This window comes from Athene cunicularia (genome assembly GCF_003259725.1).
Source record: "Athene cunicularia isolate RWA chromosome 5 unlocalized genomic scaffold, athCun1 chr5_part2, whole genome shotgun sequence".
Lineage (NCBI taxonomy): Eukaryota > Metazoa > Chordata > Aves > Strigiformes > Strigidae > Athene > Athene cunicularia.
This window is the reverse complement of record NW_020799102.1, coordinates 2,725,378-2,745,990: the sequence shown is the minus strand read 5'-3', so window position 1 is coordinate 2,745,990 and position 20,613 is coordinate 2,725,378. Positions and strand designations below refer to the sequence as shown.

The 20,613-nt window shown below is 42.5% G+C and overlaps 1 protein-coding gene across 12 annotated transcripts in view; it reads right to left on the bottom strand.

The window, feature by feature from the left end:
- Positions 1 to 20,613, bottom strand: part of LMO1 (LIM domain only 1) — a 280,622-nt gene that overhangs the window by 10,886 nt on the left and 249,123 nt on the right. For all 12 annotated transcript variants that reach the window (XM_026850403.1, XM_026850402.1, XM_026850404.1 and 9 more), the window contains one exon: positions 6,686 to 6,899. In XM_026850403.1, the coding sequence (XP_026706204.1) occupies positions 6,686 to 6,899 (214 nt within the window). The remainder of the gene's footprint in view (positions 1 to 6,685; positions 6,900 to 20,613) is intronic.

Genomic DNA, 20,613 nt, shown 5'->3' with positions numbered 1-20,613 from the left:
AGAAAGCTTCAGCGATAGGCGTTTCAGCACAGTAAATACATATTAGCTGGTGCACCCTCCTATCCAGGACACTGTTGTCAGTGCTGCAGTGGGAAGTCATGTCAGCTGAAGGAAAGGAAATGCATTTTGATAGTAATGAAGTTGGTCAAGCTGTCCCTTCATGAAGCCTTCAAGTTCAATCCCAAAGAATTTACATCTTGCATGCCAAAGGGTTTGGCATTCATGGAGAGCATAGCGGGAGGAGCTGAACCAGTGCAGTACAGACCACACTAGTTCAGAGATAACTGGGCCTAAACTTCAAGGTTGCTCAAAGGCATCAGTTTTCAGTTAAAGAACGCATCTGAATGTTCACATATTTTCATTCCTTTGGTCTCTGCATTTTCAGTGGGGCTGGGACTCTTAGCAGGTAGAAGTCCAAGTCCTCCTCCCCTGCCCCAACCTTTCTTATCTGATAACTGAAGCCACTGACCTTAAAACCCACCTGTCTCTGGCACTGCTGAGCACATGTACAACAATGTCCTCTTAGGGGATTTTAAAAACAGCAATCAGAAAACTGCAAGGTTGAAAGTGCTAGAGGCATGCTAGTATAACACAGACAGGAAGAATTACTCCCCATAAGCTTTCCTCCTCACTGAGAAGTTGTGGAGAAGGAAAAAAGGAGGAGGAAAAAAAGCAAATGAACAAACCAAGCATTGCTTGTTTATCCTGAAAGGCATGGGCTGTGAGAAACTCCTGGACCAGCTACTATGGAGAAAAAAACCTGCTTTAACATCACAAAGCACAGCAATGTTGCCAAGACACATTGTATTTTGAGCCTAATTAATCCTCCTTAATCTGTATAGATACCAAGTGTAGAAGTGAGGGTATCCTACACAGGATGCAAGACTCTCCCTGTGCAATGCAAGAACAGTGCTTCAATTTAGCAACATTTTTAGGCTCTGAGCACATATCATTTGCTCAGCCATGCTGCGTTATACCTCTCCTCCCCACGCTAAACATGTCCCTTGAAAAGTAGGCAGGGCACGCTCTTGGTGCAGGCATGCACACTACGCTCCTCTGGTGGGAAAAAAATCCTGAAGATTCTCCTTGATGCTTCAAAAGTGTTGCAGCTTCTGCAGGCTGAAACTATGTTCAGAGTATTAGTGATGTCTCTGGTAGATTAACTTAAATTTTGCTAGTTGCGGCATGCACTTCTCAGTTCCTGAAAACTTGTGCTTACACGTGCAACCATGGTTTAATGGTTTGGCTAAGGGCTATTGTTACCAACTCGGGGAAGCCCACCAGATGGAGGGTATCTGCCTGCATCCTCCTGTGTCAGAGAGCAGGCTGCCCGTGTTTATGCAAAATTGTTTTTCATATCCCACAACAAAACTAAACCCCGCACATTTGTCAGATACAGAACACCTCATCTAAAGGGCTCCCAAAGCCCTGACAGAATTCAGAAATTCACTGACAGAATGAACCTGCTGGGGCATTCAGAGCAGAGCAAAAAACCAGTATCCAACAACTGGAAACCCCAGTACCTGGCAGCTGACTCGTTTGGAGTAGGAGCTGCCCAGGGTGGAGTTCAAGCCTCCAGGATACAGAGTGCTGAGGGTGCCAGGGGATGGCAGTCCTGCCAGGAGGTCTGTCCCTCAGATGGGGTGTGCAGGGCTGCACCCCTGCCAGAGGCACCAACGCCACGCTCAGGCCTCAGCACCACTGCAACCTCAGCACGGCAGCACTGACCAAAACACCTGGGAAGTCAGATGAAAAGAATTTCCATGAAATCCACTAAGAACAGCATCAGGGCTCCCCGGAAAGCCCTTCTCTCTTACTGATTCACCATTATTTTTTAATGCAGGTTTTGAGCTTTCTTTGGAGTCTAATTAAGGCCCTAATCAGTTTAAATGATGAAAAACTCTCCCAACACCAGCATATCAAACATGCAGAAGCGACAGTTTTGCTCCTGTCAAAGCAAGGCTGACTTGCCTTTGCTCGTGTGAGGGCACCATGCTGAGTAAAAAGGCAAAATCGCGTTCTTCATCAGCACTTCACAGTGAAATTTAAGTTGTCAGTTCCTCCCGGGAAATCCTGATGCAACACCCAAACTGTCCCTGTGAACCAGAGCTTGGTGAATGTTTAATTACGCCGAGGAACAAACACACATTGCTGCGTGGGGGCTGTGAGGAGCCATCCGAGCTGCATGCTAAGCTTCTCTGTCCCAGAAGCAGTTTCTTCAATAGCATTTGCTTATCAAAAATAATTAGAGGTAGGAATGCTGGAGCTGTGATTATGAAACAAATAGTAAATCTATTTGCTCAGACGAAATATATCGAAAGATACATCTAGACACAGCTGGAGACTGAGGTGATATCGCAAGGATAACAACTCGAGATCCAATTTCATCTTTCATGATTAAAAAATGAGCAAGAAAGTGGTTTATGAAATGTGAAGGTTAACAAATGTTCCTTCACAAGCAATGACGACAGTTTATCTTTTGAAACAAATGATCAGGCTGTGGTCTGCTAGCAGCTCCTGAAATACGTTTGAAAGATTTCTTCTAAAAACCCACTGAGGACCAGCACACAGGCCCGGCAGCCCACGGCACTGCCAACACCTCTGAGGAAGGTGGCTCCAAAGCGACGCTGAGGCAGCAGGGTGGGAGCCAGGCACGCTCCCTCCCAGAGCCCTGCCCCACGCCGACACGACGGCAGAAGCCCTGAAGTTCATCCCTGTCCTTGATCCCTGCAGTGGTCACAGCCCAAATGACACCTGTCTGCAGGATGGGGGGCACAGGCAGAGTCCCAGACCTGCAAATTAACAGCCACCTCAACTGAATTCCTAAAGCTGCCCAAAATATTCCATGAGCACCTCCTGTCTATAGGTAAGCACCTATACGTTGCTGCCTCCGCAGCGATGAGGCAAGCGGGAGCCTGTGCTGGGTAGTAACGGCTGGGTCTTCACAGTCACGGGCAGGAACAGGCTGCTGCAGGCTCGAAGATGGAGACTGAGCAAGGGGAGGAGAAAGCACGTCTCACCAGGTAACGAAGCACGTATTCCTAAACAGCACCATCAGCTCAGGCAAAATCAGAGAAACACTGGGCTGTAAAGAGATGATGAAACACCAATTTTTTTCCTCCCGGTCATTACACAGCAGTATTCCTTCTGTATTTCAGATAGAAAAGATGCATATACTTACATTAATGGGTACAAAATCAGTCTAGCTTTTAATTTCTCACATGATGGTTGACCTACTAAAATATCAGTGCAATATTCATCCTGTTATTATTCAAAGGCATATAGAGGAAGTGGCCAACAATAAATTCCTTTGACTGTCATCCAGATAAGGTACTCCCTTTATGGTGTGAGTACAGTGTAAAGTACAAAAACTTATTTTTAGGAATGAATTCCACTGAAATTTGACTAGTAGAACAAAATACCATGAGGTGTTTAACGAGGAAAAGAAAGATGTGGATAGAGGCTCTAAAACTATTAAAGTGAAGGAATTACATAATGATGGGAATGGGTAATTCTCCAAGAAGAAAAATTCAAATTACCAGGAGTGAACAGACAGTAGAGAAGATGGTGATGGCAACTTTAGTTCCTTCTATTAATAGAAGTAATAGTTAAAATTGAGAGAGAAAGAAATATTATGTGTAGAAGGTAACAGAAGTTGTTTTAAAGTAGAAAAAATTGCTTTATACTTCCATAAAATACGGGACTGCATAGCGATGCCCTTATTCCTGTCCTAGGACCCGGGAAGGGCTTCTTAGCATCAGGAGAACAGAACCCAGGGGTTCAACAGAAAACTCAAGAAAATAGTATAAACCTAAATTTACTTATTAGCAAGAACACAAATCATCATAGCTGTAAAGCTGGCCAAACAGCTGAATACAAGTTAACAACTGTGTTACAGAATTGGGGTTATTCCTTCTCACCTGAACCTTTGTCAGATTTCCTGGGATATGACAATTATATTGTTCTTCCTAACAAAAAAAACAAGTAAGAAATATTTCTAGTGCTCAAAGATGCTAAAACGGACTAAATCCACATAGGGGAAAAATATTTAAAGGCCATATAAGCCTTGCCTCCACCATCTAACCATGCTGCACAAATAGCAAGAGACTCCCCCCGCCTTGGTAGGCCAGGGGTTATTCTAACCCAGCAAATGGAGACAGAGGGGCTATGAGATGAGACCTCTTTCAGGCACAGAACAAGTTTGTTTCAGAGACCACACTGGTCCTGTGACAGGAGCTGCATGGACATGGTCAAACACTAGTCCCAACTGTTGCCTTCCACGTTTCATGTCATGAATTGCCCTCTCCTCAAAGACGGGACGTGGGCCATTTCCTGGGGTCTGCTACTCCTGGCTTCTTTCACATCTCTAGCACAGGCTTGTGGCGTGCCCTAGAAAGTCCTGCCATCTGGGGCCAGTGAGAAGATCATAGATTGAGCTGATCTACCTCAAAGCAGCATTCTGAGGGTAAACCAAGGAAAGAAAGAAATGCTCTATACCTTCAGCAATAAAAAAGTTCTTCTAAGTTTAACAGCATCAACAGGGCTCTCCCCCAGCATTTTAACATATCTGATTTGATGCTGCACATTATTTTTGTTATGAAACTGGAACAAACCAGTTGGCATGGTGCTTATTAAATGGACAAAATATAGGGTAGATCATAGGTCTCAAAAAGCAAATGCAGATGGGAATCACCACCCATATGACTATTTCTAGGTGGGTTCTGTAACATGTAGAATAACGCTGAATATCTACTTTTCAGGTCAGACTAAAAAAACCCCAAACCAAACACAACACAGTACTGTATATCAAGTGCACAAATGACAAAGTCTAGGGAAGTGATAAATAATGAAGAAGAGGATGACTGATGGAGAGACCTGGATTGTTTGGCAAGCTGGGTGAAAACAAGATAAAGAAAAGATAAACAAGATAGAGTGTAAAGAAATACTCCAGAAACTAATACAGCATATACTTTCTGGAAGGAAGACTATTCCTGAAAGAAGCTCTCCTGAGAAGTTTTGGGAGTCCTTGTGATTAGTACCTAGCATGTCCCAATTGTGATCCTGTGATGGAAAGAAATTATGCAGCCCTCAACAAGTGAAGATCAAGAGCTGTTATATTTTTCATTGGCACATCAGAATTATGTCCACAACACAGAAAGAGTATAGCTGAAATGAAGGAGGGTCAGTGAAGAACCAAAATGCTAATTTGGGGTTAGAAATCTGGAACTCAGTTTTTTCAGCTTCACACAGACCGGATTAGGGATACTTCAAGAGGAAGTGACTTGTGGTGTTAGTAAATACTCAGACTTAAGCAAGGTACAAAAATTATTTTATGACAGTGATGGTAATTAACTCTCTCCTCACTACACCCTTCCTACCTTTCCAAAGGCTGCTTATCCTGTCTTTTCCCCTTCAGATGTGTTCCACCCTTACCCACGCTCCTCCTCGCTTACTTTTTGGGGATACATCCCACCCAAACCAGTGTGGCCCTGCGACTGCTGCCCGTGTGACAGAATTTCAGCTGAGACATTTCATGTGTGGCCTGGAGAGTTTCAAACAGGAGCAAAAGTCCTCATGTGAGCAGGATGCTCTTCTGCACTGCTCGGCTGAAAGGCAAGGTGGCAGCTCCCATATGGCAGCTAATAGACTTATTTCTTCTATTCGGCTCAGTGCTTAACCTCTTATCTTTAGAAGGAGAAACTTGTTTGCTCAAGTTTACTAAGAAAATATTTGCTAAAGATTTTCAGGCATATGTTTTACATTGAAACACATGAAGCATCTAGCCAGCCTCTGGACACCACAAGGTTAGACAGCATTTTACCTCCCTGTCTTAAAATAGCAAGTTGTTTTTGGTTTGCTTCAGATGTGTTTGCTGGTTGAGGTTGCATAGGAAATGCTATCAGTGCTTTGGGGAAAAAAACACACCCCCACATTAGCTGGAGATCAAGTACATTCTTCCAAAGGAAAAGCAAGTAAAACTCAGAGTGTTTTGCAGTGTGACCCTCATAAGAATGTTTGCATTAGGCCTGCTGTCTTACTAAAATTAATTAGTGTTTATATTATTTTGTACAAGCCCCCCGTACAGACCAGGCAAAAAATCCCATGTGTTGTTCTGCACTGCAGACACACACTGACAGGGTAGTTCTAACTTAGAGTTAGTGATGGTCTCTGCAGACTTTCTCATGAAGAAAATTTTTTTGATCTGTAATTTAGGAGTGATTTGCTCTGTTTACTTAAGGAAGAGACAAGAGCCCCTTGGGAGGAACCTTACTCAATATAAGCACTACAAGTCTATATAAAAGCTATCATTGAAAAAGAAAAGGTAAAGTTTGGTCAGGTCTCAGTCAATATGCAAGAGCATAACATCAAAGATATGCAAGAAGAATCAACAGTCTTTTCCTAATTTTCTCAGCAAGAACTGTTTGTTCTTGTTGGTTCGTAATAATAAAGACATGCCCTCCTCCTTCTACCTTAACCTAAAAATAGGATTCCTCCACCCTGACCACAAAATAAGTTAAGTGCAAACAAAAAGCCATGCTTAGACACAGGAAGAAACTCCAACTTCTTCTGGGCAGGGCTGACCAGGCACATGTACACGTTTTCATAGCAGAGGTTTAGGAAGACAAACAGCTGGCAGCACACTGAGAGGCTTTGGGAAGAGCCCACGGTATGTTCCTCTATTTACCTCAGGTAATCTCTGCGGCAAAGAATGAGATTTGCTTTTGTGTAAAGAGTTGATCCAACCTCTCCAAGACGACAGTCACAGCAGGCACACTTTAGGCAGTCTTCATGCCAATACTTATCCAGAGCCTTCAGCAGGTACCGGTCCTTGATCTTCCGGTTGCAACCAGCGCAGCCCTTCTGCTTCCCCTTGGGTTGTACAGATAACATCGGCACACCTGCAACACAGACAAAGCATTTCGTTTAGAAGATAGCCAAACAGCTCGAACAGGTTGCCTGCATTTGGGGGCGCGCTGCGCTGTAGTAAATCTTTGAGCAAATACTGCTGCTGGTTTCATTACAAGGAGTTCACATTGCAAGAAGCTGACAGTCAAAGGAATTTAAACTTCATTTGCTGTCACGAGTTCAGTGGAAGTGAGACACTTGCAGGAATGCAGCCCTTTTTTCCTAAGGGTAGGGCTGACACAAAGCACCAGACTTTTTTTAATTAGCATCTTGCAGCAGAATAAACTGGCTGCAATTTCAACATTTGCTTTTTCCCTCATTACCAGTACCCTTGTGTTGTTAATTACCTGTCACAGGCAATTAAGAAGATCAGAAGGGCCACCACTGTATGTACCCCCAGTCCAATGTCTTGGCTGAATCAAACTTGATAGGGAAAAGAGAGGAGCAGGTATAAAAAGATGTGGTATGCCTCTGCTTTTCCTTTCTTGTGAAGCCCACTGGCCACAGAGGCCTCGGTGAAAGCTAAAGCAGCCCCAGAGGCTGCTTGAAAACAGGTGTTATTCAAAAGCCCTTGAGGACTGCTGAGAATAACCCACCCAGTCCCCTTCTACCACTAGTGAAGCCAAGCTCCTTAAGCAAAGCAGAGCTTTCTTTCTCCTCTTGTACCTCTGGAGAAGGTAGTAAAAAGCCAGGAGTTTTCTCCTCTCTGGAAACCCCTGCCGGGACTGCAAAGCAAGCATGAGCTAGCTGGGTATAGGGTGGTGACAGGACATTCAAGTCACTAGGCTGGTGGAGACTGGCTGTGGCTACCTTCCTCACACTACCATCTCCAGTTTTTTTCCTGTCCTCCACACACCTAGTGCCTCCCAGGGTGAGCACCGACACGGGTGTGAGACCTGTCACCCTCCTCAGTTTAAGAGGGAGGCAGGATGAGGTTTTATGGGATCAACAGGCAAGGTGGAATCAGTAATCAAGGATTATACCATGGGGAAAGAAGGGGACAGAAGATGATGAAAGAAGAAATGAGCTCATGAGGCACTAGAATCTCGTTTTCTCTGGAGCCTTGTTTTTACTTTGATTTTTACTTTTACTTGTGTCAATCACTAAAAATGACAATGCTGGACCTGTAATGAGGATGCCATGGGCTTAACCAAGGCAAAGAAGCTGAGAGGGAACACTGGCTACAGTAGCAGATGTCACTGGTTATATACTCTTACAGAAAGTTAAGCCACCATTTCTGTAGGAAGCACCAGATGTCCCAGAAAGTAGCAGGTTGATAATGGAATTATTAACAGTCCCTTAACCAGAGAGGACTGAGTCAGTGCCACTGTAATAAGTAACATTTGCTGCTTTCCTTAAAAGCCAGGGTGACCCGACGGTGGCTAATGGTCAGCACATGTAAAACCCAGCACTCCTACAGTAATAATTGCTTTGTCAGAGCTGCAAGCAGACGACAATAGCACTTAAGACACCTCTACACAAACAGCAAGGTATTGATCCATTTGTTATCAAAGTGGGCTCAGCAGCATGGAGACAGGTCAAGTAACATTCAAAAACTCTTAAGGCTTAAAGAGCCCTCCTGCCCTTTGCTGCGGCACACTCTAAACCCGCTTGCAAAGTCGATCCAAGCGAACTTTTGGCGCCAGTGACGAATACGCAGTAAAGTGAAAACTTAAAGCTGTGTTTGACTGCCACATACGCAACCCATAACGCTCTTGGGAGGAACTCTACGGACACACTCAAACACTGGAACATTTGGAAAAGGAGGAAGAGACAGGGAAGGGTCAGAAGTGTAATACAGCGCAGGTGCTGGAGGTCAGGCTGCAGAAGTCCTGTGCTCCTGGTGAGAGTTTCTTACAAAAACGAGGGAAGTGGCACTGGACACAGCACTCATTTTGTTGTTGTGGTTTGCAGAGTACGTTTCAGGAAGCAAGGAGAAGGTTCACTTTTTGAGTGATTTCTTTTTCAGAAAATTTAAAGCCTTCATTCCATGCCCTCTCCAACTCCACACCAGGAAAACAGCACATCGTGAGAGGCGGCTGCCTTATTCTGAGGCAGAGAAGGGCACATACATGAATTTGCATTTGCAAACTGTGTAAGATCAGTACCAGTGATGAAAGCAAATAGTTCGCACCTATGATAACTAAGGCCTAGATGTGCAAATTATAATTTAAGTTAGGAGCCCTAGACACCAGTGAGTCATTACCCACCCCCCAAATAGGCTCTGTAAATGTAAGCTGTGTACCCATGGAGGCAGAAGAGGATTTCTTACAAGGGGGGGTCATCATACAATTCTTTTGCAAGGTTCATCTAGGTAACTTGAGGAAACTGCATCTGGAAGTGCTGCAGATTTAAAAATGCAGATTCTAGATAGCCAGAGCACCTTAAACCCCCTCACAAGAGAAGCGCTGCTTGGGTGGGGTTTCAGATCATCTCTGTGATTCAGGAATACAAGACCTTCAGCCAGATGGGACTACCCAAAGCTCTCAGTGCCTCTGAAATGAGCGCCCTGTCAGAGTTGCAGCTGCCCTGACCCAGAGTGAGGGGTCCACACAGCAGCATGGTCAAGTGCAAGGGCAGCTGCGCAGGATGAAACCCTGGCTGGACCATTAGCAGAGGTTGGTTTGATCAGCAAGGGCAGGCTGGCAGGTTAGGAGGGTCTCCTGAGGAGGCCAGCAGGCCCAGACTGCTGCGGGCTGGCTGCAGTGGTGCTTCTTGTTCCATCTGTGGCACCGGCAGCCCTCACTCACTGTGGCCATCTCAGTTCCCCACTATTGCAAGCACACCATTGTCTTATGAGAGGTTTCTGCGAATAAGGCCGATGTAACACTTTGATTTTCTTCTAATAACTAGCAAAGGAAGAGATATATATATTTTTAAACAGTACCTTAAGCAAGGAAAAAAGCTATGTATTTGGTCAGTGTTCAGCAGGGGGCTTTCTAATGAAAAAAGGTACCATTTCAGAGATCATATGATGTTCAAAGCTGCTATTCCCACTCAGATAATAACGAGCAAGGTCAGCCTCTGCTGGTCAGGTTCAGTGTTTTGAAATTACATTTTGGTCTGTGCGGCTTCCCTCCGACATCCCAAGCAACCGGTCTGCAAGGAGCACACACACCACTACAGAAAGTTGCAACTGCAATTAGCTGGTGAGTTGACACAGCAGGCAAGGTGTGAAACAAAATTTCAAAAACTGCCAAACTTGATCAGCAAGGGTTCCTCAAACGCTTGCCATGTCATTTCCAAGCAACAAGAGAGCAGCATCTCAAAAGCTTAACCCCTTTCACGGTCGGAAGTTTGCAGAGAGAGGACACAGCCAACACCAAACCCCCATTCCTCCTCCTGCCTCCCTTCCAGCAAGCACCAAGCTGCTTGGGCTTTGCAGGCAGGAGCCACCTGGAGAGCTGCTCTTTCTTTTTTGGAAATCTCCCCACTGCAAGACTGCGACGCTGCTTCATTTCTCTATGTAGATTTCTCCCAGTACTTACCAAAAAATGCCAAGAAACCCTAGTTCAATCTGATCAGGAGCATGTGGTGTCTAACCAGGGCTGTCAAGAAACAAAGGGCTCACCTTTGACAAGTTCCACATGCGCTCTGTGGGCAAGGATGAGAAAATGAGAAAGGGTGTTGCAGGAGTAGAAAAATTAACAGCTGGACACTCACCCATTTAAATGTGTGATCACAAAAGGAATGCTGATTGATTACCAAATTCTGAAAGTGCCATCAAGTTGCTCTCTCCTCTCCTGTTGCTAGCCATCCATCGCTAGCTTTTCTTAGAAACAGTAGATGAAGCCTTTCTATTTTTGGCTACCTACACTCCCTTCTTTGCCCTTTACAACTTAATAGACTTGCTGCTGGTAAATACAAAACAAAACCTGTTCTGAGTGCTCGGAGCTCCAATGCACATTAAAAAATTATAGACACCACCTCTGGACATACTGAAATTTATGGCTGTGTCTAAAGAGGCTGTTATTGTAGTGAGTAATCTAAACTTTACCTCTATTCACAGTCAGACAAACTAGCTTTAATCAGCCTGTATCTTCTCAGTCGGGGTCTTTCTGTAAAATTATTCAGCTGGCTTTATAACATGTGTCCACTAAGTACACCTCTAAATTTTTCTAAGCCATTTTACTGATATTTCTATTCACATAGCAATCAGCTGCAGTTCCTCTAAGGGCACTGTTCAAAAAGCCTTGTTTCCAAGAGAGCCTGGGAACTTTTTATAAATGGTAGACCTTTTAAATAACAGTTATCTGCAACGGTCCTATGGCGTATGGCTCCACAGTGCTCTGGTCTGCAAGAGAGCTACTGGTCTCCTCTGAAAGCATGGAAGTTCACCACCTAATTTCTTTAATGCAACTCTAAAGGTTAATTGGTCTGAAAGAGTAACGCAGGACTGTTAGCTAATGATATATGCCTCAAGGCTTTGCAGCTTGCCTGTATTTTATACAGTCAAGTCCAGAGCATGAAACAGGTGATATCACCAGGACTTTCCAGACCCCCCTCCAACTTCTCACAGCCCCCCGTTGGCCTCCCCCAATCCCACCCGAGGCCCCCGCTACACCCACATGTGCCGAGGGAGATGGGCAGGAGCTGAGGGCGGTTCTCCTGCACCTGCATTTCATGCCTTGTTAGAGGGGGCTCCGAGAAGTGCCGCCACTGCGCTCCTCATTACCACTGCGGAGAACTAAAACCAACCCTAATGAGGAGAGCCAGAGCGTACAGTACGGGCTGGGAGGAGGGACATCCTCCCACACTCCCCAAGGAATCTGGCCAAAATCTTCAATTTGCCATTTATGACAGCTAATTAGTTATTCTATTCAAAAATCTTTGCTTTAAATAAAAGAACTAATTATACACAAAGGTCAGTCCCCCACCTCCTGTGAAGCACACATAATTGGCTTATTTCCCCAACATTGTGTGTATGTTTTACACAATGCTTTCAGGCAGATGGCTTTAACTCTTTCCCTCTGCAAGATTTTTGGTGTGGTTTTTCTCGGTTGTGGAGTTTTGTTTTATTTGATGGGGGGGCAGTGGTGGTGGTTTTTTTTGGGGGGGGTGTGAGGTTTTTTTTAAAAAAAACCACACCAACTTTTCTTCAGATTAGCTAATTTTGCCCTAAAAGCTAGTTCAACAGCAAAGCAGATAACTATACACACTCAAAATACATCTACTCTCTCAGAGGTTTGTGACAACCACTGCAGCGCAGTGCTTTGTGTGCAGCTGTACAGCACCTTGCACAACACAGTACTGGAATTATGTTTGATTCTTCACCACAAATTCTTGATTGAGCAGTGCTTTTCAGACAGTTACTACATTTCTGAACAATTCCTCTGCCAAAGACCACAATTATTGCAGGTTTACGTTACACTTCTCTCTTTTTTTTTTTTTTTTTTTAAAGGTGGTTTTTGTTTGTTTGTTTTTCAGTTTATGTAAGTGGTTGTTATAGGGATGCAACATTCCAGTGCTAAAAGCAATTCTGGTTTAAAGACCAGAGTTTTGGCAGTTGGGCAACTGAGACTAGGTCTAAACAAAAAAAAAAATGCTTATTTCTAACATCAACACTTTTTAAATGAGCCAACCTCTTTTTGCCTGCTAACAAAAGCCCCAGCATTTGGCTGCAAAAGATGAAAAAGTAACTGAAGAGTAGGAGTAATCTTATTAATTCCTGTCTCATCACAATAAATAAGCTGCAGTCTTATGTCTTTTATCAGAGGATCTGATATCATTTAAAAGCATTAGAGCCCTGCATCACCCATTTAAGTAAATGCAGACAGTCACTGCCAAAAAGACGCAGTGAATTTCATTCCCTTAAAAAGAAACTCACTTTGTGTTCCCAGTATTGTATTACTCACCTTCTATGAATATTACACCCTGCGAAACAAGTTAAACCATGCACTTGAACTGAACGGAGAGTACACCATCTCGGGCATCTTCACCAAGAATTTCATTTGAAGAATTATGGCCAGCAAGGTGAAACTCATCATGTCATCTGTATATCCAATTAAAACGTTACATTTGGAACACCAGGTACTTGCAACTAAATGCTTATGAACAAGCCTTAGACCATTCATCAAAATTATTCAATGAGTAACCACAACCTTTTTTCATTTCCAGTTTCATGCTGCAATATACAGTGGCTTTAGCAATTCATTTGTGGTATTCTTTCTTCTGAATCACTACAAGCATGGCAAAAAAGTAGTTGGAGAGTGCATTTAATGAGAGAAACAACATTTTGATCAGTACTTCTATTTTAACTGTGCTATAGTCCTCCTCTCAATAACATAGCAATATTTTTGGCCCTATAGTTCAGAACAAGCTTTAGAGGAGCATATTTAGAGTCTAGTGTCCCCCGGCAGTTTCAGCTGCCTAAAAGTGATGCAAAGCTTCATGACTGGCTTAAACTCCCCTCCAATCTCACATGCAGAGACTGTTTTCGAGCCATTTGCTCAGATAGACCAAAATATCCAAAATAATAATTTGCATCCTTTGAATCTGTACCAAGGTAGGTCCCGATTCCAGGACACAAGGTTTAGGGTCACAATCTAGATCTTTATTTTCCCAAAAAGTTTTGAGACTTCCAGTACCCGCTTTAAGACTTGACTAAGGAGTAGCTCTTACCAGAGGACAACCTGTAGCTATACAGGAACACATGGCAGCAGGACTAAATGCAAACCATAATAACTGTTGCTGCAAAACAGTTTCTATAAATCATTCCAGTAAGCAACATTTACCCTGTGCTCATAAAATATGCTTGTTTGAGGTTTAATTTTTTATAATTGGCATCTGTCCAAAGCTTATTCTTAGCACATGTAGTGCTTCAGTAAAATCCGTTTTTACTGTTTTAAGCCCCGGGAACAGTAAAAAGACATGCAGATCTCTTCCACCTTCAATCTAGTCTGAGAATATTCCGATCGTTTTCTTGATTAGTCACAATTTAGCATCCTACAGTCTAGCAAAGACCATGATTCTAGGTGGCCAGTTCCCTCCTTCAGTGTCTGTAGAAATAATCTGGCAATGGAATGACTATCCTCAAACCACCTTTCCCACAGTGTAAGAACCTCACAGATGAGAAAAGTATTATTAGGGATGACTAGCCTGAAATTTGTCCCATATTCTTCAATATTCCATGAATTTTCAGGTGACCACTGAAAAGACAGAAGCTCATAAGTTTTCTATTCAGGGAGTTTGGGTGTCAAAGCAAACCAATGGAAGAGGAGTCTTTGAGTCAAATGGTCACAAAGTAAGAACTCATCCCTCACTTTTCAGCTCATTTAAGGATAACCCATGTACCAATGTTAAATACAGGGAGTTTTTTGTCCCTGCCCTTTTCAAAAAGGAAAGAATATAAACCAGAAAAAACCTATATCAAGTTAAAAATCCCAAAGTGAGTTTGAGAAGTAAAAAGTCAATTATTTCCAGGCTCATGTGTAATACTACACAATTCTCATCTTCCAGTTAAAATGCACTGTTTAACATATTACTACTGAGGTTTCAAGACATAAGCAGAGATGTGTGATGTAGCAGAGCTCAGGTTTTGCAGTGAAACATTAACATCACTCTGACAGATTTGGTACACTATATATGTGAATATTTTAAGGAGAATAGGACTATATCATTGCACAATCACCATCATCATCATCTTTTCTTTTGCCTCTTTGCAGACATACACAATGTCAACCTAAGCTTTCGGCAACCTTAATAGAATTTCAGTGCCCACTGCCAAATGGCCATTTGATGTTCTGCTCTGTGTACACTGATGAAGCAATCTGTCACAGGCCTTAATGCAGGCAATGATGACTATCCAATCTAAAGCTTTCACAGACTTACAGAAATTTCTCAAGACTTTTGGAGCCTATAATAATTTGTGCAATACCACAAAAGAATTTGGAATCCTGGTGCTCTGTATTTAATGAAATATGAATACACTCTTTTAAACATTTCTAGAAGAAATCCTACTCAGGCCAAAAGTATATTGTACACCATCAATCACCAGAAAGTTGTGCTGGCAACTCTAAATAGCAAACACTGTAGTAATTGCAAGTTACTGTATTATGAAAATAACAACCCCTTCTGCCCTTGTCCAAACATACTGCAAAGCCAAGCATTGATGCTCATGCCCTGCACAGGATGAGTACAATAAATATACATGGACTATAATTTATTTGCATATTTTCTTCATTTCCAAGAGACAAGTAAAGATTCGCCTATAGAGAATGCAGAGGGAGTCTATCTACTTAATGCAATCCATGTAAGAGATAGAGTTGCTGCTGACCTTCTAGAAGTCGTGAAACACACCTCCCTAGTGATTCAGAAAGATGCAGTTATTGCCCAAACCTAGACTCTTCTCCCTTTCCTAGCAAAACCAGACCAACCTATCTGCTATTAAAAGTTGAAAGGAGAAGGGCAAGGAGAGCTATTTCCTTCTCTTGTTGAAAGAAAAAAAAAAAAACCCACGACAGTCCTTTGCAAGACCATTTGCATGCTGAGCTGTCAGACCATGCACTTTCCATTAAAGAGATAGCATCCCTTTTCATAAGTCCATTTGGGATCCATTTTAGTGTTATCTAAAAATCAAATCTACATGGTAATCCTTTTAATGTACTCTTGACTTTTAAAAACAGCTTTATGTTCCTTCAGGAAATGTTTTAAGCCATTACTCAGTAATTACTACTCACCCATGAAAACACTGATCTTTTACAATATATAATCAGTTTGCTGATTTAAAAAATAAAGCAGACTGGAATTTTGTCTCATGAAAGTAGCAAAGAAAAACCAAGGTTAGGAGAGCATCCCATCTCCCCATCTGCACCCCTAGACGCCCACCCCCCCCAAAAAAAACCACCACCACTGCCCCCCCATCAAATAAAACAAAACTCCACAACACCCAGCACTATCTTGCCCTTTCTAGGAGGAGCCAGAAAGAGGACAACAGTGCGTTTTGCTCAGTTACAGCTCCTATCTGGGAATGACCAGACAAAAGCCCATGACTTCTGTAAAGCAGATGCTCAGACCACAGGAGGTCTGTGGATATCCTGGCCTTGCATGAAGTTTAACAAAAGACTCTAGATGTTTATACAAAGTATAGCTCACCAACAACTGGAAGGATCCTTCCCATCCCACCGCTGACCCCGGGGTGCGCAGTACCCTTCTCCCTCAACTGCCCTAACAATGGCAGTTTAATATTTCAAGACTAGAAAAAGGGCAGGGTGAAATTTGTTAGAAACAACTTCCTGTACCTTGCAAATAATATCAACTAAAGTTGTTGTCTTTACGCCACAACGATAGAGAAGACACAGAAAACAGAGGCTAAATACTTTCACTGCTTCTGTTCTTCTGTTTACTGAGGTCTAGCTTAAGTCTAACTTAGCCACAGTTTGCTTCCACAGATTTTACTCTACCCCATTTCCTCTGTCCTAACCATAGTAATGAAAGTCCTGCTCTTGGTCATTTCCCAGTTCATTCACAGGGAAAGGTATGCAGACCCCAGTGCAACACTGTTCATTAAATATTTGTTATAGCTGCAGTTGGCTAGTAACTATATGCCTCAAACTAATTTTTGTTATTCACAGCTGATTAAGTCAGGGCTCACAAGCCACAGCTGGCCATTAATGCTACCCCCTTCTTTACAAGAAATTATGCTTATAAGAATTAAAAGTGGTTTCTTGGCAATAGCTGTTGTATACTCATTCTATAATGAGTTCCTTTAAGGTGACAAATAGACACAGGATTAGAGCGCGATTACCCTGGACAAGAGGAAAGACCCAAGCAAAATTGCAAGACTTTTCCTTCCTTTTGTTTCTTTTTTGTGAAATGCCTGAAAAGGCTCTGAAAACTCTGTTGCAATTCACCATATATTCCAGAATAAAGTGAGCACTAAAGGTTTGGGGCAAGTTAGCAGAACATTTAGTTTGCATTAAAGCACCTTCGAAGTCAATATGAAATATACCGTAACAGAGCACATTCTACTCTATTAAGCATTCAGGAGCATCGCAGTATTCAGAATATGGATGACAAGTTGGAACTGCACAAGACATTCCTCTTCTTACGGTTGACCACTGAGTTGAATTCAAGCTGATCCTAAGGGAGCTGTTTTCATTAACCTACAGTAGCTCTCTAATCCTATTCCTTGAATTTCAGACCACCACTGCTACAAGAATTTATGACCTGCTGCCTGCACTTTGGATGGTACTCACACTTTACTCTTTTCCTCAATGCATCCTGCTCCTCTGGATCATTACCACTGCCTCATGCAGCAACCGATCCCCTTAAAGTGGAAGTCTGCTCTTCAGTTATTTATGCTCCATTTAATTCTCACCAACATACATGAAGATGCCAATGGTTACACTTGGTTAAAAACAATGAAAAAAATTAATCATATGACCTAGCCCCGTGTGCAGAACTGAAAGCCTCCTGAAACGTACCTCCTGAAGTCTGGCCTGGATAGGTATCTACTAATGCTTTCCCTGAAACCTCAGACTAAAAAGAAATTCTAAACCACTAACCTTCAGCTCCAAAAAAGCCACACTTCTGGGCCAAAAATCTTACTGAGCAGCTTTTGCTCTGCTCCATTTCCATGGGAGTCTCTACTGCTTGATTTGCTCAGTTTTCATCCACCTCATCATGAGATTCCTGACTGCTGAAAAGAACTCCTTCACTGAACTAATGAAATAAGGAGTCTTAAGTGCCTTGCAATCCTTTTTAGAAAAGTCTGTATCTCCAGATGAGTCTCAATTTCACAGCATCAGGGAACTGTGTGCCAATGCACTGAACCAGAACGCCAGGGCTAGCAGGAGTTGCAGACAACAATGCTAACATCAGGGTTATTTTAGATTAGAGTACTTCCAAATCAATTTTGGATACAAACTTTTAAATGCACTCTCCAGAAGGAATCTGCACTGACTGGCTGTTTTCAAGGCTAATTTTCTAAGCTTGAATGAAACTCATTCTTACCTAACAAAAAGATGCAACTAACCTTTGCCACAAAGGCTGGGTCATAGCTAGAAAATTAGGCAGACAACAGTCCTAAAGAGGAATAAACTACCCAAGAAAACAACCATAAAACTGCAAACAAAAAGCACTACTGATGCTGTTGGGAAGAGATTTGAACTAAGACCAGAAGCTGTCAGGACATCTGGGATCCAAGACACTTCTCCAATAGCTGAGGCACCCCATCTTCCACCAGCAGTCCCGTTCTAGCAGGGGTAAGGGCATGCTCTGGGCCACCCACGGCAGCAGTGCTGCGCTCCAGGAACGGGCATCGTGCTGCAGTGGGATAAAGAAGGAGCTGAACATCCACAGCCTGATGGCAGTTTTCTGCTGGACTAAAAATCCTGCAGAATTAAGACAGATCCTCAGCACTCTGCAGAAAGAAAGTGGTTGTGATGAGAGAAGGGAATGTGTAAGACAGATGGGAGAGTTAAGGTTAAAGTTCAGACCAGAAGCAATTAAGACGGGTAAGAGTGCTCTGCAACTTGACACAGGTTTGCTTTGTATTCAGAACTTTTCACTAGCATTAAGCGTCTTAACTTGTGTATAGAGAGATTATAATTAAAACCTGACAAGCTTAAATTAGCCATTTATAAAAGATTCTCCAGAAAGCTTTTAAAGTAGACTAAACATATCTATTAAAATGGAAGAAAAGAAAAAAAAAAATCAGAGCCATTTTCAGTTACAATAGTTTTCCCTACCTAGATATCTCAAGAGATTAGACGAATTTAAAATCAAAGTTCTGCAACTGTCCAAAGCCACTTAAAAGGGGGGAGCGGGAGGAAGTGTGGCAATTAGAAAAACCTTTAAAACCCCCTCTATTTAATAGCCCACAGTCCTTTGGATGAACATAAGCACTCCAGAAACCCCATTAAAAAAAAAAAAAAAAAAGGAGAGATCCTAATTTCCCTTCAGGATTTTGAGCACTTCAGGGAGTGCTCTATTATGGTTCCCCAGAGACAGGGGAATTATGTCAATCTGCCACGAGGCTGGGCAGTTAGCAAGGAGGCAGCCCAAGAGCTGGCTTTCACCGAGCCACGCCAATTAGAGCAGAGGGAGCATTTTCACCTCACACTGGCTATTTAGATTAATTCCTACCATTTCAATGCTATACAATTTTCCTACAAATTCAAGAAATTGAATCTAAGAAAAATTTTCTCTTTATCAAAGAAACAAACATATCCACCAATGTCAAATGACATCAGGCAATTTATTCCCTCTCAAAAAAAAAAAAAAAAAAAAAAAAAAATTTGATATTTCAAGAAAAAGTTCACAAGACTATAAATATCTGTAAAACAGGTTTGTGAGAAAAAAAGTCATTAAGGGCAGGGCTGCTGCAAAGTCCACCTTATTACTTTGAAATCACATTAGATCCCTTCTTTCTCTGCCTTGCTTTTTCATCAAGTGAATGTGGTACTCGAGAAATATTGTTGGACATCTAGCTGGGACATGAGAAGCAGGCTGTGGCTTCCCAGCACACATCTCCAGCCCTGCCATGCCCTCCTGTCCTCTACTGCACAGGTCAAGAGAACAAGCCCACCGCGGTCTCTGCATACCTCTCAGCAAGGAAACAGCTACAAACATTTGCTTATTCACCTAAAAAGCTCCTGAACAACCCTACGTTATTCCTAGCTGATTGCTCCCAAGACTACATCAGCCTTTCTGCAACCCTCATTTTTAAAGCTCTGGAACAGATGCTTCCATATGCAAGAAGTACATGATATGGGTATTTTCACAGGGTGCCCTTGTATAACCTGTTGTAGCGGCCTGTTGCCACTGCTGAAGGCTCAGAAGCTACATGATCACAGCATCCTACTTTGGGATGAGAAAGGGAGGCAGCTAGCAAGTGGAAGAACAGAAGTTAGCACAAACGTTATACAAAATACAGTGCAGACATGAGTACAGTAGTTCTTCAAAGGAAGGAGAGAGTCAGTGCCTGTCCCTGAGAAAAATAATCAAGCTGCAGCAGCAACGATCACTCTAAACCCATGTCGTTTATCTACAGCCTGCATTCATTGCTTCCACACGCAAAACGTAATCCTTTCCTCCAATCTACCTCAACTCTACTGCGCTCCATGTGGTACTTCTTTTCAGAGGAGTGTCTAAATTATCTAAGCGCAGGAAAAAAGAATGTTACTTTAAAGCAAGCCATGATCTGCCACAGAAAAGCGTAAGATGAGTAATTTGTTACTTCAAGTGCTAGGAAGTCCTTTTTTTTTTTTTTTTTTTTTTTTTTTTTTTTTTTAATCCCACAGTACTGAAGTGGTAATGTGCATATAGAAATCTTAATTTATTTTGCTTCATCTTTATATACCACTAGTGTACTTATTCCCAATTCACAGTGAACAAAAATCTAATAAGGAAAACCAACATCTGCTCCAGATCTAACACCTAATGGAAGCGTGTGGATGAGTCTTTGCAAAATTCAAGATCCATTTGAGTTCTTAACTGAACTGTTTACAAACAGGAATAGGGTGATAAAGTAGATATCTGCATTTCAGACAACCCAAAGTTCAAGTATAAAAAATCTATCCCATTTTTGGTTATCCATAGCAGCAATTTCACAGCAACTGCCGGGTGTGCAATTGCCACTCTGCTTTCGGAGAATTAAACAGCAGAAAACTTCTCCAGAGACTTCTCACTTTTTATGCAGGTTCAGCCTTATTTTCACTTCATTCCCAAACCTACTGCAGCTGAAATCTGGCCCCAGTCCTGAAT